The 18,080-nt window shown below is 40.3% G+C and overlaps 1 protein-coding gene across 1 annotated transcript in view; it reads right to left on the bottom strand.

The window, feature by feature from the left end:
• Positions 1-4,039, bottom strand: part of LOC138351988 (A-kinase anchor protein 5-like) — a 7,832-nt gene extending 3,793 nt beyond the window's left edge. The window contains exons 1-3 of the mRNA XM_069304162.1: positions 4,025-4,039; positions 3,258-3,434; positions 904-1,483 (exon numbers count right to left, since the gene is read on the bottom strand). Of these exons, the coding sequence (XP_069160263.1) occupies positions 904-1,483; positions 3,258-3,434; positions 4,025-4,039 (772 nt within the window). The remainder of the gene's footprint in view (positions 1-903; positions 1,484-3,257; positions 3,435-4,024) is intronic.
• Between the last annotated feature and the right edge of the window lie 14,041 nt (positions 4,040-18,080).

Below are 18,080 nucleotides of genomic sequence, written 5' to 3'. Positions count from 1 at the left end.
TTACATTGTACAGGAGCCTCTCGCGTGGAAGAGTGACGCCAAACAACTCATAACACTCTTAATTAATAATATGGAGTCCTACAACCCGTTCATTGTCCGTGGTTCAACTCCTCCAAGATGTTTTTGAAAGATACAGACTTTACTTCTCTATACCAGTGGCGTGATCTGGGTCTCATGGTGTCCCATCAGTCTTATTAATTCCTGTTCGTTTTTTTCCTTTCAAAATTCTCTGCAATAATCTCTCTATCCTCACTTTCTATGTAACTAATAGTGTACCACAGGACCTCTTCCCACTCTGCCTCACGCTGTGGGCGCCTGACTTATGTGTATTTACACCCATTCTAAATCAGCATTTAGTTCATTTTAGTTCTTCATACCCATCAAGGAAGTGAAAAATATATATGGATGAGTTTGGGTGGATGTAAATGAGAACGGTCTCGTATGGACCAATAGGAACGATTTCCTATGGACTAGTAGGACCGGTCTCGTATGGATCAATACCAGCGGTCTCGTATGGATCAATAGCAGCAGTCTCGTATGGATCAATAGCAGCGGTCTAATATGGACCAATAGGAGCGGTCTAATATGGACCAACACGGACCGTATCGTATGGAATAATAGGAACGGTCTCGTATGGACCAATAGCAGCGGTCTCGTGTAGATCAATAGCAGCGGTCGGGTATAAACCAATAGCAGCGGTCGGGTATGGACCAATAGCAGCGGTCGGGTATGGACCAATAGCAGCGGTCTCGTGTTGACCAATAGCAGCGGTCTCGTGTAGATCAATAGCAGCGGTCTCGTATGGACCAATAGCAGCGGTCTCGTATGGACCAATAGCAGCGGTCTCGTATGGACCAATAGCAGCAGTCTCGTATGGACCAATAGCAGCGGTCTCGTATGGACCAATAGCAGCGGTCTCGTATGGACCAATAGCAGCGGTCTCGTATGGACCAATAGCAGCGGTCTCGTGTAGATCAATAGCAGCGGTCTCGTATGGACCAATAGCAGCGGTCTCGTATGGACCAATAGCAGTGTTCTCGCGTAGATCAATAGCAACGGTCTCGTATGGACCAATAGCAGCAGTCTCTTGTAGATCAATAGCAACGGTCTCGTATGGACCAATAGCAGCGGTCTCGTATGGACCAATAGCAGTGTTCTCGCGTAGATCAATAGCAACGGTCTCGTATGGACCAATAGCAGCAGTCTCTTGTAGATCAATAGCAACGGTCTCGTATGGACCAATAGCAGCGGTCTCATATGGACCAATAGCAGTGTTCTCGCGTAGATCAATAGCAACGGTCTCGTATGGACCAATAGCAGTGTTCTCGCGTAGATCAATAGCAACGGTCTCGTATGGACCAATAGCAGCCGTCTCGTGTAGACCAATAGCAACGGTCTCGTATAGACCAATAGGAGCAGTTTTGGATGGACCAATGGATTTTCTGCAGACTATTACTACATAGTCTCTCCGGCTTGGCGCCTTCTTTTGATAATTACTTACTTACCTTATTCTTATATTCTTAGTCATTTGTCTTGTTCCATTTTCCTCAAGTTTTGTGTTTTAAGTTTCCTCTTTTGTTGGTCATCTGGAGCGCGGTCTCGTTCAAAAGTTTTTAGTTTTCGTTCAAAACTCTGAACGTTCAAAAGTTTCGTTCAAAACTCTTAGTTTGAACGAAACTCTGCCCAATTATTTCTGCCTCAAGCAGGAATCAAACCCAGGCGCTCAAGGACTACGATCCCAGAGCGCTGGCCGCTCGTCCGCGAGGACCTGTGTGTCCTCGTGTCATTTTTGTTGTTGTTTTTGAGCTTGTCAAACAATAAGTTTATTATTCCCTTATCCTTTTACTCTTTAAGTGATAGTATGAGTTCGTCTCAGCCTCTCTGCTTCTCTCTTTGACTTGCTCCATTTGAACAAATCCACAAGGGCCGTGACGAGGATTCGAACCTGCGTCCGGGAGCATCCCAGACACCGCCTTAATCGACTGAGCTACGACAGGGTTAAAAAAAAAAAAGAGTTGAAACCGAAGTTCTACTGAACTTACTGGATCCCGTAGCCTCTCCGAGGCACAAACCAGGGTTTTACACAACTCCCCCACCTGCACCCGAGCTATGTGTCTGGGATGCTCCCGGACGCAGGTTTGAATCCTCGTCACGGCCCTTGTGGATTTGTTCATTTGATGCATCACATTAGTGTGATCATCTCTGTGTGTAATAAAGTGTATTGCTCCATTTGTTTTTTTTGTTTTTAGAGTGTCTTAGTGGTTTTCCCTCCAGTTACAGTAGCCTCAGGTACTCTTATTGTCTATCTGCTGTTTTCTAGCTTTCATGTTTTGTTTTTTTCTCTCACATAGAGTCGAAGATGAGGCCGTAGTGGTGGCTGGATTTTAATGGTAATTCTTCTTTAGATTGTTGACCAGACCACACACTATTAGGTGAAGGGACGACGACGTTTCGGTCCGTCCTGGACCATTCTCAAGTCGATTGTCTTGATGATGACTCAAGTCATCCTCACAGTCTTCTTGTTTAGGGTTTTCAATGTTCTCATTCTAGGCAGAAGCCGGGTCTAGAAGGTTATAAGTCTCTGTGTGTATTTTATTAAATGGAAAGCCCCGGTATAGTGAGCTGCGACATTACATTCTGCAAGATTCATTTAAAATACTCAGATTTTAATATGATAGTCATGGTGACAAATGCGATGAGAGGGTGATGGTGAAGGCTACTGTGATGAGAAGAACGGCAGAGATGACTGCGATGATAAACATGAACGATGGTCAAAATGACTGGCTGGCGGTGACTGGTTTACAGAGGGTTGTGATAGAAACTCAAATAGCCTTCTCTAGCTTTATTTATGCAATTAAGTTTGAGAGGATACATATTGTACAGAAAAATGGGACCCACTCCTTCAGCTGCGAGAACGTCAGGTGCCAGCTATGAGAACTACCCTCGCAAATAATATTTTGTGCAGGATATTCCAGGTTACAAGGCGCAGCAGGTGGGGTAGTAGGCTGTGACCTGGTGTGTTCATTTGCTAGGCTCCAACAGAAGAGAACCAATCATATCTCAACACACTACTGTCAAAGTAGTTGACGATCTTAATCATGTGTTCCGTAAATGTGTTTCTAGCATATACAAGTAGGGTGACCACAAAGTAACGTTACACTACATTTAGTTGATTATGAGGTGGACAAACTCCATGGTGAAATAACAACAATAAACATTTGAAATTTCTCATGCTAAACCTAATCTAACCTCAGAACCCCATGACTAGCTAAGCATTCAGTTGTACTGGAGGCTTGAGGTCCTTCGGCGGGTGAAGAGACAAAGGCAGCCCGAGATCCCTCCCTGCTGCTGGACGGGTCGACCAGCGCGCGGGCGTCATCACGTGCCCGGGCACGTGAAGCGAAGCGATCCCGGCGCTCCGGCCACAGTTTTACCTGCCAAGTAAAGGATAAACGGTAGACAACGGCGTACACAATATACTACATAAGAGAGTATATATCTTTCACACACCATTACACACACACACCGTGGGTTTGGGCAGACAGAGCCACTGCGTCGCCATACCCATACGTTCCTTCTAACATGGAACTAATATTTGTTAATTTGCGTGAGTTGAGGTGATTTTGGTAATCCATGACGGGGTGGTGGGATAGAGTGAGTGGTGGTGATTGAGAGGCGATTGTCAGCTCGTTCATAGGGAGTAAGTCACGGGCCTTCGGTGGGGATCACATCTTACAAGGCGAACTCGCGATGTTCATTCATGCTTCTATTTTAGCCCTTCTAGGCTGTAATTTCGCCGGCTGGCCTGTTTCTAGCCCCTTGAGTCGTCGTCATCACTTTCCATGTTCGCTATTAGCATTTCCCGTTGTCTTTTATCTGGTACTAGGTCTCCTCTGTTGTTCCTGGTGCCCACACCTCTATACCTCCCTACTGTGGCGCCAGGGTTGGTGTTTGCTGATGGCTTTAGTTGCCTGATGGTTTAATGTTGTGGTTGTAATCTATATATTGACCGAGGTGTTCATACCTGTAACGTGCCCATGCTGTACACTTACCCCTTGCTGCACACTTACCCTTGATGCACACTTACCCCTGCTGTACACTTACCCCTTCTGCACACTTACCCCTTCTGTACACTTACCCCTTCTGTACACTTACCCTTGCTGTAGACTTACCCCTTCTGTACACTTACCCTTGCTGCATACTTACCCCTGCTGTACACTTACCCCTGCTGTACACTTACCCATTGCTGCACACTTACCCCTTCTGTACACTTACCCTTGCTGCATACTTACCCCCTCTGTACACTTACCCTTGCTGGACATTTACCCCCTCTGTACACTTACCCTTGCTGCACACTTACCCCTTCTGTACACTTACCCCTGCTGCACACTTACCCCTTCTGTACACTTACCCCTGCTGCACACTTACCCCTTCTGTACACTTACCCTTGGTGCACACTTACCCCTTTTGTACACTTACCCCCTGCTGCACACTTACCCCTTCTGTACACTTACCCTTGGTGCACACTTACCCCTTTTGTACACTTACCCCTGCTGCACACTTACCCCTTCTGTACACTTACCCTTGGTGCACACTTACCCCTTCTGTACACTTACCCCTGCTGCACACTTACCCCTGCTGCACACTTACCCCTTCTGTACACTTACCCTTGGTGCACACTTACCCCTTCTGTACACTTACCCCTTCTGTACACTTACCCCTTCTGTACACTTACCCTTGGTGCACACTTACCCCTTTTGTACACTTACCCCTGCTGCACACTTACCCCTTCTGTACACTTACCCTTGGTGCACACTTACCCCTTCTGTACACTTACCCCTGCTGCACATTTACCCCTTCTGTACACTTACCCTTGGTGCACACTTACCCCTTTTGTACACTTACCCCTTCTGTACACTTACCCTTGGTGCACACTTACCCCTTTTGTACACTTACCCCTGCTGCACACTTACCCCTTATGTACACTTACCCTTGGTGCACACTTTACATCTTACGGATCTTGCACTCAGTTCCAGCTTGGAGATGCCTCTCCTTGGGGGTATCGTGTTCATTTACTTAACCCCTAATATTAAAGGCTTAGTTCTTTCATTATTAGTAATGTAATATTTTACCCTTGTGACCTTTTGTTTATTGTCACAATCTGTTCCCAAGGAATTAATTTTCCACAAGGAATTACGCTTATTAAGGAATTATAATATATATAATGTTTATTTAAGTTTCTTCTAATAGGTGGACGCTGAACAGTACGATAGTGTATATATATATTTCCAACAATGCGATATTATTTATTAATGTATAAATACTGTATTGATCGGCATTTGTTTTATAATATTGTATTCATTAGATTTTTTGAGAATGTTTTTCTTTAGAATCTTTTTCATTAGAATCTGTTTGTTTCTGCAATGTATTTATTAGATTCTTTTGCAATAATGTACTCAAGTGTTTGTTTTTGCAATAATGTATTCATTAGAATATTTGTGCAATAATATTGACTAGAATTTTTTTTGCAATAATTTATTCTTCAGTTTTTGTTTTTGCAACAATGTATAAATCAGGAGATGCTGTAGCAATTATGTATCCATCAGCAAATTTTTTTTGCAATAATATTGTTCAGAATCACTATCATTCTCATCATCCCACCCAACATCATCATTAATAATTATAGAATTGTAATACAGTATATAATTATTATCATCACAGTTACAAGCTTATCAACATTATCAGTATATTAAATAATTCTAATTATTATTATTTGTAATCATTCATGTTGCTTGCACTCTGTAAGAATTTAACCCAATTTATTAAGATATCGTCATTATTAGTACTGTATTCCCATCACTATTGTCTTCATTGACAGCAATAAGGTCGTAATTATCAGTATCACCATTATTAGCGCTCTCGTTATCGTCACTCGTTATCTTGTAGTTCGCCAGCAAGATGTAACTTGTCATTCCAAATATCTTAATTATTATCACCATCATCCTGAACATAACTATCCTGAACATCATTATCACCAATATTAGCATCTGTATCACCACCATAAGCATCATTATCATCTTTCTCGCCAATAGTGAGAATCATCAACATGTTATTCTCATCAAAATAAAAAGGGGTAAAGGGGAAAAAAACACCATTTTGTGTACCTTTTTATTGATATAAACACGGAATCTGTGTGCGCCTCTCGCAACTGTGGATAGTCAGCAATTTTGGTATGTAATACATTTGGGTTTTCAAAATTTCCTGGAATAAAAAATCGAATTGAATTTTGAATTTTGTATGATCTTAGAATGTCTATAGGCTTTTTCTGTTTTTTTTGGCTTTAACGACAGACAGTATCTTAGGTGCTTTTTTAATATATATTTTTTTTATGTATATTTTGTGTTTATTTATCCAGAAGGAAGCGGGAACCATAGTTCAGTTGTTACATGTTAAATCGAATTTCACAGTTTATCATTAAACTTAAATGAGCCTCTACACCCCTCCCCCAATAACTGTTAAATGAGGCTCATTTTGTACTCATAGTTATGATCTCGTTCAGAGAGGCCTCGTCATTTTTAATGGAATTTTGAAAAAAAATTGAAAAGTGAGTTGAAGCACTCCAGTGATTAATATTTTCCAATTAATTATTTGCGATGAGTGCATTCAATGAAATGTGAAAAACAGATGGAAATTTGATTTGGGAAAATATTATATTGTCCATGAACCCCCAAAGAGTAAATTGACAGCATGTTATCATTGATTTTTTTTTAAGTATGAACTAGTGATCAATATATTTAATTGGTAATAGCCTCAAAATTTAACAGTATAGTAAAAAGCAAAGTTCTCATTGTGCTCCATTCTCAGTTCAGTGATTCCTAATGTCAGCAGCAGTGGCCGCAGTGCCAGAATTCAGGGCAAAACTCCCAAGAGTTCATGGCATTCATGTCCCAAAGGAGAGGATGCTGATGAACGCACTGGGAGCATCCCATCATCCATAGTGGGAGAATCCATCGTCAACAGTGGGAGAGCCAGTCACCGAATGTGGGAGAACCCACCATGAATAGGAGGCAAACCCACCATGAATAGGAGGCAAACCCACCATTAATAGGAGGCAAACCCGCCATTAATAGGAGGCAAACCCACCACCAACCAGCAAACCCACCGTCAATAAATGGGTGAACCCATCATTAATTTTGACTCGACTGTTGCTACTGCTGCTGCTGTCATCATCGAACTCTGGTAATGTCTCCCAGAAAAGAGAATTTGATAAGTATGATGTTTTCAGTTTTTATTTTATTTTTTTCCGATCCCCGCTTCCCTCTGCGGTGCCAAGTCTCTGTCATATCCCGAGGAGGTTGGATCTTACCATTCCAGGCCTGCAACGTCAATACTGAGATAAAAAAAGGAAAGGCTTTTTATGTTTATAGGGGAGACGTGGTTTGGTGAGATGAATGAAACCAGAGAATGAGTGTCATTCAATAAAAGTGTTTGAAGTCTTGCAAAAAGTGATAGAAGATATTGACGTTACATTTGATTATAGGTATTTTTTTTAACTAGGCATTATTGGATTTTTCTGTTTTTTCTGTATTTTTTTTGTTTAGGTTTATGTGTCACTTGAGAATGAAAAGTGTAGGAAACAATGTTTGGAGGCAGATCCAATTCATTTTTGACATGTAGTCTAAAGATAATTTTTTTATTTTTTTTATTGAGGGTATGTTCAATCATTCTCTGGTTAGATGGTCACTGATTACAGAATCAACACAACCAATTACATTCTTGCTCCATTTCTACTTCTGCCTTACAAACCCTTACACGTTTGATTATAACATGATAAGCACACATATAACCTACATTATAAATGACTCCAAGTTACAACCACTGACGAAAAAGGTCAAATCTTGTGTATATATATATATAATTCACATAACCTAGACATAATACAAATTTGGTTAGCACCAGTCATTAAACAATTCGGCCATTGTACGGGACGTTCAGTTTGAAATTATATATATATATATATAATATGAATGAAAACTTCACGCTCCACTCCAAGCATATTAGATATATATGCTTGGGGACCATTCAAGCTTGTTCGCATATATATATATATATATATATATATATATATATATATATATATATATATATATATATATATATAATCTCAAAAACAGAATCCTTCTACACTTCACAGCAATGGGCAAATTACATAGAAAGTAATAAACAAGAAATTTATCAATTACACTTTTTGACATACCCAATAAAATGTGAGTGTTTAATTTTACAATCAAAAGTTGTAGTTTGTATACAAAAGACACGCTTGAAAAGTTTTCCCTTGTTATACATCATGTTACCTTCATACAAAAATTCCAAACGAAAATTAAATGAAAAATAAATTTTTAAACTATGGGGCAGGGCATTATCCAATACAAGATTCCAGTTGAGGGACCATACATGCCATAGCTCTCCCTCGCTTTCTCTCTCTCTCTCTCTCTCTCTCTCTCTCTCTCTCTCTCTCTCTCTCTCTCTCTCTCTCTCTCTCTCTCTCTCTCTCTCTCTCTCTCTCTCTCTCGTACACTCACACACCCTGGAGTCGTCTCATTATCTACCTAATGTAGGATGCGGTCATATTACAAAATTAATAGGCATCGCCCTTTCTCTAGTTTACAGTGAGCTTCCAAAATAGTAGAATCAGGAATTGATGCAAAGGTTTCTACACAATTATAGGCGACATGATCATCCATTATGAGGATTGGATTGTTGTTTGTTCTTTCAGATATTTTCGGTTTTGCTTTGTTTTTGTTCTGATTTAGTTTTTAAGACACGAAGTTCAGGAGAACTGAAAATCTAAACATTATCGATCATAAAATTTATGGAGAGAAAAAAAAGAAGCATCCAAGCACTCTTATCTAATACTCATAAACAGATGACCATATCCCAAAGTAGTACTGTACACAGTTGGAACCCTTATCCAGCTATCAGATTGGTATAACAACCCATATCACCGCGCATTGACTCCGATCCCGTGCTCTCTTGCGGGCTTATAATTACAGCGTATGTATCCTTATTTCCATCAAAATAAAGGAAAAACATAAAGGTTATATATATATATATATATAAGTGCTCTTAAACAATAATGCGGAAGTTTTGAAGTGTGAGGGGAAAATTAGAACAAAATGAAAATGACAATTCGTGATCTTAAATCAAGAAAAGGAGGGAGATGACAGTGGGACTTAAAGAAACCAAACAGAGTCCAACCATACAGAGAGTCCAAGAGTGTAAGAGCACAGGAGTTGCGTCGGTGCTTAACATAGAGTCAGGTACAGAAGTACTCTCAGCACACCTTGTAGAGCCTGGTCAGGTTGGGAGGGGGAGGCGGCAGCGGAGTGGGCCACACTAGCCTTCACTTTCTTCAACAATATTTCCAACTTCTGTAGAGTGAAATTTTTGCGTGTGACGTTTTCATTTACGGGGAATTTTGGAGAATGACAGTTATATTGGTTTTGTGATTGCTGTATAGGTTTTGTATTCGTAAACCCGAGTTTACGAAATCATTTTAGTGGGCATCTCTGGAACGGACTAAATGTTTGGTGTGTTTTTTGGGGGGTTACAGAGTAATGTATTCTGTATTGTTGGGTACTGGTATTGTTAAGGTCCGGTATTCTGTCCTTGGGAGCTGAAAAGTATACTTGGAGTATCTTGTTGCTGGTGCTCTGTTCATATTAATCTCTAGAACGTGAACTGTAATAATACTTAAGATTGGCATTCTGTCCATGATAATGTTGTGCTCTGGAGTGTGTTATGTGCCTAAAAAAATTTAATTTGAATTAAAATCGAATGAGGGAAGAAAATATGTTAAGAGCTATACCTACGTTGATATCAGTGAAAAGGTATGTTTGGAGTTGCTGCGACATGATAGACTGCGTCCCAAGGTGGTGTTTGTGTGTAGTCAGTAGTAATAGTGTTTGCGAGCGTATGTTCATTTATTGTTTAATGTACAAGTCTGGTTGGACAATACGGATCATATTGCAATAATAATAATACTGTACGTGTGGTTTCCTCTGCTTAAGGGAGTTCTGGTTATATCTGATGGGTCAATAGTGATTGGAGGCTGCCGACACCCCCCAGGCCCCATCAGGTCTCCTAGGTCTATGCCATATATACAAGCATACTGAGGGCTTACACCCAGAAGACGCACGCTTGAGTCCGTACAACACTTTGGCCGCATCCACTCACCACTTTAACAGGATCTCCTCCCCTCATCTGGTCTTCGCCCTCACAACATCGAGCTCACCCACCTCTTCATGCCAACATCGAGCTCACCCACCTCTTCATGCCAACATCGAGCTCACCCACCTCTTCATGCCAACATCGAGCTCACCCACCTCTTCATGCCAACATGCGTGTCGGCCTCGCATCTGCGGCTCCTGTTGTTCCATGCTCCCAGTCAGGCTGAGGACCAAGACACACTTTGCTGTCGACAAAAAGTGTGTCGAGGATCTCTGCCAGGTCAAACATTCGGTGTCCCACCAAGTGTGTCGACGGACTCAAGCATCTCTCCTAGACACAAGCACACTTACAAAGAGAACCAATCAGGGCAAAGAATTTGTATGCATATTTTTTACATAAAATTCGTTCTCATTGGCTCTATTAGCGAACAGGAACTTAAAGGCAGAACCTTTTATCAAATTTTTTCATCTGGAAAGACAATGTGGTTAGTACCAGGAAAATTTGGTTAATTTAGTTGGAAAATTTATAGATACAATTTGTTTAATTGCACATATGGTCTATATATAGACAACATACAACTTTCAAGAAAAAAGACCAGTTTCATTGTCATTCCAATACAGTCAATTACTTATTGTCATATTGGTTCTATAGTTAAAATAATTATAATTTTACTGTACATTTCTGGAAATGATCGCGAAGGTAAGTAGTCAAAGAAGACAGGTGAAGTTATGGGAGACGCGCTACCTGACCGTCGTCACTATAGTACCAAGATGTTAAGATGTTTTCTTCTTCAGTTGCAGGGCCACTCAGACACACACAGGCCATGAGACAGTGCCACTCAGACAGTGTCTAGTAACACGGCCAACACAGGGACATTGGTGAGCATGACAGGAATTTTCAACTTCATGCAGAGACCCAATAAGGCCAATTTTCCTGATCTACGTAACAAGTCACAGAGATGTGATGGGAAGGAGCATATATTAAACAGTTTAAACCAAAAGTTAAAATATTTAACAACATCTTAAACTTTACCTTTTATTTTTGCTACATTAAATTTCATTAACAACATTTGGAAAATGAACCACATTGGACTTCTTCATAAGAGTCAAAAGACTTCAACTTCATCCTGAGCTGCTCTCAAATTCTCCAGAAGTGAAAGTGGGTTTAGTTACAAAATATAGAAAAAAAAATGATTACTTCTTACACTCAGAATTTCTTGGAAAACAGACAAGAAAGGAAATCTTCACTGCTAAATACTGTATAATTTTATGTAAATAAACAAATTATAATAAATCATATTCAGTTTCAAAAATGTCTACATAATATAAAAATATTTGTTTACCGTTTTACGCAATAAATTAGGAAAACATACGATTAAAATTAACAAAATGATTTGTACTATGAGTTTTCACTTCAGGAGATTACAAAGGAGAGGGAAGTGCCAATGACGTTACAACCAGAGCTGACTGGCGGCTTAGGATATTCCAGGCTTGCTTTACACAACACTTCTTTGCGGCTTAGGATATTCCAGGCTTGCTTTACACAACACTTCTTTGCGGCTTGGGTTTTCCAGGCCTGGTCTACACAACACTAGAAACAATTTCGAGGAACAACTATGATACTGCTGGAGATAGCTGATGCAAGTTAAAAATATATATTTTATCCAGTATATTTATTCAAAGCTATTTACAATTGATATTATTGAAACTAAAATGTTTATAAACTTTAGAGCAAAATAATGACTGATAACTTCAAATCTATTTGCAACAATATGAAAATATTTTGCCAGAACTCTCACAAATTTTGCAAGTGCTTGTGAGTCAAAGATAGCCAGCAATACCAGAGATTCCCTAGAAACTAACAAGACATCGTGCAGAATATTGAGAAATACCCTCATAGTCTAACATGTAATTTTTACAATTCCTTCAAATATAAGAACAAAAATCATCTGGATCAACCTATTTTGTCAGTGTATTTTCCAGCAAAATAATTCCTCTGATTGTAAAAGTTTCATCAAATATACTCACACAAACAGATTTCTAAACCTTGCCATATTACATAGAAAATATATCACCAAAACCTGAAAACCTCGGTCATAAAGGGTTCATTGCCATACTAACTCGCTACAGTTTACACTGCATCACGACCATGCCACTTTATCAGACACAAATGGGTTCGTATAGTAAGCAAACCATGCGTTGAAGAATTCATGTAGTCTCGGAGGAAGGCATAAGCGAGTAGAAGCTCGCTATAGATGGTCGTAAGAGAGTCAACGGTCTTTCTATTGATGTTCAAGAGGATTCATCGTGATACAGCAGGTATTCACCAGAATGACATGCATATCTGATTAGTAAATTTTGGATCCGAGAAGCAATTTGAGAGATGAAGCGTTATGACGTGAGAGATAGTGTTTGGGTTAGCATTGTTTGTAATTCGGTCAAGTGTGTCTTGTAGGTTGGCAGTTGATGTCTGTTAAATGAGTCTCGCCGCTTACTTACTGAAGACGATATGAAAGTCTCTGGTCTACCTGTCTTTAAGCCACTAGCTACAAACTGGGTTGTTGCAGATGTAGTTTGGCCTTTGTCAGTTGATGTCACGTCAAGTTGGTGCTGTTTACACTTTCAACCCTGAAGCACACCTCTCAAACCTGAAGCTCAACTCCCAAACCTGCAGGCGATCTCGCTTTAGCTCAGGCAACCAACAACTCAGGACCACTGTATGTTTCATAAATTGATAAAACAACTCCAGCATTAACATCACCATACAAGTAAATCTAAAACCACATCCGTTTCGTTAATCAACTAAGTGGATGGTTTAATCTTTACAGAGAAATTTGACATTAACTTATATAAACACATCATTTAATTGCTTGTATATTTACCATACAACAGCACTATCCTAATGTACCTTGCTAAGGAATCTCGCATATCATTTTAAGAAACTTTGAGAACGTTAAATATTTCTAGTATATGCAGCCTCGTTTCAGGACGTCCGTGTCGCAAACTAGGATCACTCTGGCCAGGCATAAACTTTTTAACCAATAACGTTCTTTAGTAAATCCATTACGGTAATTGTTTAGTAATTGTATCCCCCTCTGGTTAACTTTTCAAGATCAATTAGATGTCCAAAAATGTAATCAAGAAGATTATTAATCATTTATACTTGTCCAGTGCGACGGCATCCACTCTTAAATCGGTTATTTTCGTTATATTTCCTAAGATATTTTGTTAGATATGGGGCTGCTATCGCGGGCGTTTGATGGCTAAATCTCATTTTCATTTTCAGATAATAACTCTGCGATATGTCATAATGATCAGTCATAGATTGCTGCAGTTTGTGGGTCATACTCCGGATTATATTATAATCAGGCTATACTTCATGGTATATTCTTGCGGAACAGCATAGACGATAGCAGGCTAGAGCACGTCAAAGCCAAGCTTACGTTATATATTCTCTGGGGCTACACAGTGAGTGACACACGTGAAGATTAATCACAAAATCACAATAACATGTAAAAAAAAATCTTAGGCCTACCAATAAACTTATTAGCCAGTTCTTTAGAAATGATTAGTTCACTAAATGGTGCAATTATCATCTTTAAACTACAGTAAATATTGTTAAAGAAATATAAAGGGGGGTTAAAAGGTGATTAAATATTTGCAAGTGTGAAATATATGATTTATATTGTATATTATTTAATAGAGATAAAAGAAACAAGTTTGAAAGAATTACTTTACTAGGGAGTAAGCTTACTTTACTAGAGTGCACGTTAAAATTATAACTAAATAAATGAGCTTAAAACATTATAATGAAGACCTAGTTGCCCATACGAAGCCAATAGATACTGAAATAGCAAGAACATTACACAATAATAATAATAATAATAATAATAATAATAATAATAATAATTATAATCATAATAGGGTTATTAATGATCATAGCTTAATGCAATGTATTTATGAAACAATATTCTTGGCCACTTTTTTTTTTTTTTTTTTTTTTTTAACTTACAAGGATGGTAACTAATATTAACGAAGCGAGAGTTAGGAGCCGAGTACTAACCCCAGCGGGCAAAACATGCGCGAGTAACGTTTAATTAACGCTGGATAAACAATTTGAACGTTAATACAACGGGACATTAACGTAACTTTCCTAGATTTACCCTGGGGGGGGGGGACTCGATCCCCTGTACAGTGAAGGTAAACAGTCAACTTTGTGAGCATTAAACTAAGTTATTAAGATTACCTAATTACTAGGAAAAAGGAGTTAGTTATTAAGATGATTTAATTACGAGGAAAAAGGAGTTAGTTATTAAGATTATTCACCAGGAAAAGGGATTTTATGTTTGAAATGTTCATATGTTTTTGTGAAGGCAGAGAATAAGTTAGGTTCAGATAGTTTCTTTCAGTAGATTTAAAGGTTTTGTTCGAAGAGCTGATTGTGGGAAGCAACTAAGCTTTGAGGGAATTTAACAGATCAATATAGAGTTTATAACTAGGCTTTATTTTATTAAAACACTCGTCGTTTGGAAAAAGTGTTAATAATTGCGAAAATTTACCAATCACCATGACAAATCACATGATCATATTAGAACATTTAAGCATAGTTACGCTTTCAAGACAAAACTGGCAAGCTTTCCTGGTGTTTGACATTGTAAAGTTCTTTCACATAGTAAGTAAATATTTGTTGTACCTTGTGGAGGCCACTTCTGTTTAGTATTCCTATTTGTACATTGTAATACCTATTTCTCAATATTTTTTCTTCAAAATTACGAATAAATGTTAATTTCTAGCCACATTTCTTAACTGTAACTTAAAAATACAATACGCCACTCCTCACTTGTAGTATCTTATAATATTAACAGTCAGAATCACAGCTGTACACGTTGACTAACACACGCATGCGCTGCTGCTCTTCCAGCCATCTCATGCTCCTTCTGCCACACCCTACCTCATGCTCTTCCAGCCACACCCTAACTCATGCTCCTGCAACAACACTCTACCTCATACTCCTGCAACCACACCCTACCTCATGCTCCTCCAGCCACACCCTACCTCATGCTCATCGAGGCACATCCTACCTCATCATTATCCAGCCACACTCTACCTCATGCTCCCCCTGCCACACCCTACCTCATGTTCCTCCAGCCACACCCTACCTCATGCTCTTCCAGCCACAGCCTTCCTCATGCTTCTCCAGCCACACCCTACCTCATACTCCTGCAACCACACCCTACCTCATGCTTATCCAGCCACACCCTACCTCATGCTTATCCAGCCACACCCTACCTCATGCTTATCCAGCCACACCCTACCTCATACTCCTGCAACCACATCCTACGTCACGCTCCTCCAGCCACACCCTACCTCATGCTCCTCCAGCCACACCCTACCTCATGCTCATCGAGCCACATCCTACCTCATGCTCATCGAGCCGCATCCTACCTCATGCTCTTCCAGCCACACCCTACCTCATGCTCCTCCAGCCACACCCTACCTCATGCTTATACAGCTACAGCCTTCCTCATCTCAAGATATGCTCCTGCAACCACACCCCAACTCATGCTCCTTCAGCCACACCCTACCTTATACTCCTACAGCCACACCCTGCCTCATGCTCCTCCAGCCACACCTTACTTCGTGCTCCTCCAGCCACACCCTACCTTATGTTCCTCCAGCCACATCCTACCTCATGCTCCTGCAACCACACCCCAACTCATGCTCCTGCAACCAAACCCTACCTCATGCTCCTCCAGCCGCACCCTGCCTCATGCTTATCACGCCACACCATACCTCATGGTTATCCAGCCACACCCTACATTGTGCTCCTCCACCACACCCTACATTGTGCTCCTCCAGCCACACCTCACTTCGTGTTCATCCAGCTACACCCTATTTCCTGCTCCAACAGTCACACTCCACCTCCTGCTTCTCCAGACACACATTGTCGTAGGCTCAATGTGTGGGTGCTCCTTCACCCACAATATACTACATGCTCCTCCAGTCACACTGATTTACAGCCACATTCTACACCATGTGTTTCAAATCATAGCCTACCTTATGCACCTCCATACCTTATACTCCTCACGCTACATTCTCATGTAGGGTGTGGCTACATGAGGTAGCCTTCATCCAACAGTCACACACCTCCGACTACAGCTTGTACATGGAGTTGCTGATCTGCCAAGCTGTGCACGACCCGAGTTATGTACATATTACAACGTCGGTCGGCTTATCCGCTGAACATCGGCTTATCCGTAGCATGGGGGTTCATGCATCGGCTTATCCGGTGTAGGGGAGAAGGGCCTCATGTGCTGGCTCATCCTTTGTACCGTAGTGCATGCGTGAACTAGTCCCTAGGCTTCTATATTGTACCATTGCAGTGTTATCACATCAGTTGTACATTCGCACAAGGTGTACGCATAACCCTAACACTTGACACGTGGCTTCAGCTTAAATTTTATTTGCTAAACATTTTCTACATGTGGATGTTTTCCAATCGTAGGTAACGTAAAGTTTACTTTAATTGCTTTGGTCTTCATTGATTTAGTTATGGTTTTGTTTATTTTGCCTTTCAGCTTCATTACCGCTTTGTTTAACATTCCGGAAAGATCTTGTTAACTGTATATTCAATTTGTACCTGGTTCCTAGCCACAAATGCTATCTGTTCGTTTGTTATATATCCGAGTTGTTGCCTAAGCAGTGCTTTTTGTTACCTTGATTAGTATTTATACTGTCTTGGTTTGATTATTGGGTTCGCGTCTGATTTGCAGTATTTTTCCCCTCAACCGAGTTATCGTACACGTAGTATTCGTGTCATCCATCCTCTCCTTCATTCATTAAAAACAAATAACTATCCACTAAGTTTATTGTACATTGCAATTCTATATAAAATTAAAAACTCAACTATGTGCACTACCTTTGGAGTGAAATAAACTAAACGTTACTCCTCATTGTCTTTCAACCCCCCAATAGGCAGGAGAAAAAGAGAGAGAGAGAAACAGAGACCAACATTCATTTGAACCTACTCTGCTCTTATTAACCCGCTTCATTTTTCGACTTTCATTACTCGTTTCTTTCCTACATACTTTGGATTGAGTGGCATATCTGATGATTCACACGGGCTAGCCTCGTGACGGACTTTTGTAGTGTTGCTGTCACTCTTCTTGGATACCCAGTCATTTAAGGTTTGTGCGCGCGTTGGAGTAGGGGGGGAGGTTAACTGGTTGGAATAAATGTTGTCATGAGTATCAGTGTGTCTGGTTATAGCATCACTATATATTAAACATTTGTGTCATCTGAGTGAAAGAATGAGTGTGAGGAAGGGCCTGTGAAGCTCAAATGGCTGAGGAAACCTTTGTACATGAGACTAGAGCTGTGGGGGGATGGGAGGCGACCAGTTAGCTCAGGTTGGATACATCGGCTTTAGGTTCAGGCAGGGCGCCAGCTGTTCCTGGAATACTATCCCCCTTGACTCCCTCCAGCCTCCTGTTCTCCCTCCCTCCCTGTTCCCTTCCCTGGTCTTCTCCCTCCCCGTTCTCTGTACCCTCTTTTACATAAACTTCAACCTCTTGCACTCTCTAATTCCTCTCCCAATCTATTTCTTACATCCCTGTGTTTTCTCTCTCTCTCTCTCTCTCTCTCTGCCTATTCTTTCCTTTTCGCAACATTAATTTCATTGTGTTCTAATCCACACCTAACTGTATGGTCAATAAGATTACACGGGTAAACTTACTGTATTAGGCAATTAGGTTACCCAGGGGAATCTAATTTTATGGTCATTATGGTTACTAAACTTCTCTTTCACCTTAAATTATTCTTCCACGTTCAATTTACCTACTGATCGTTGAT

This window comes from Procambarus clarkii, chromosome 51 (assembly GCF_040958095.1).
Source record: "Procambarus clarkii isolate CNS0578487 chromosome 51, FALCON_Pclarkii_2.0, whole genome shotgun sequence".
Lineage (NCBI taxonomy): Eukaryota > Metazoa > Arthropoda > Malacostraca > Decapoda > Cambaridae > Procambarus > Procambarus clarkii.
Note: the sequence above shows the minus strand (reverse complement) of the source record. Positions and strands in the feature narration are given on the sequence as shown.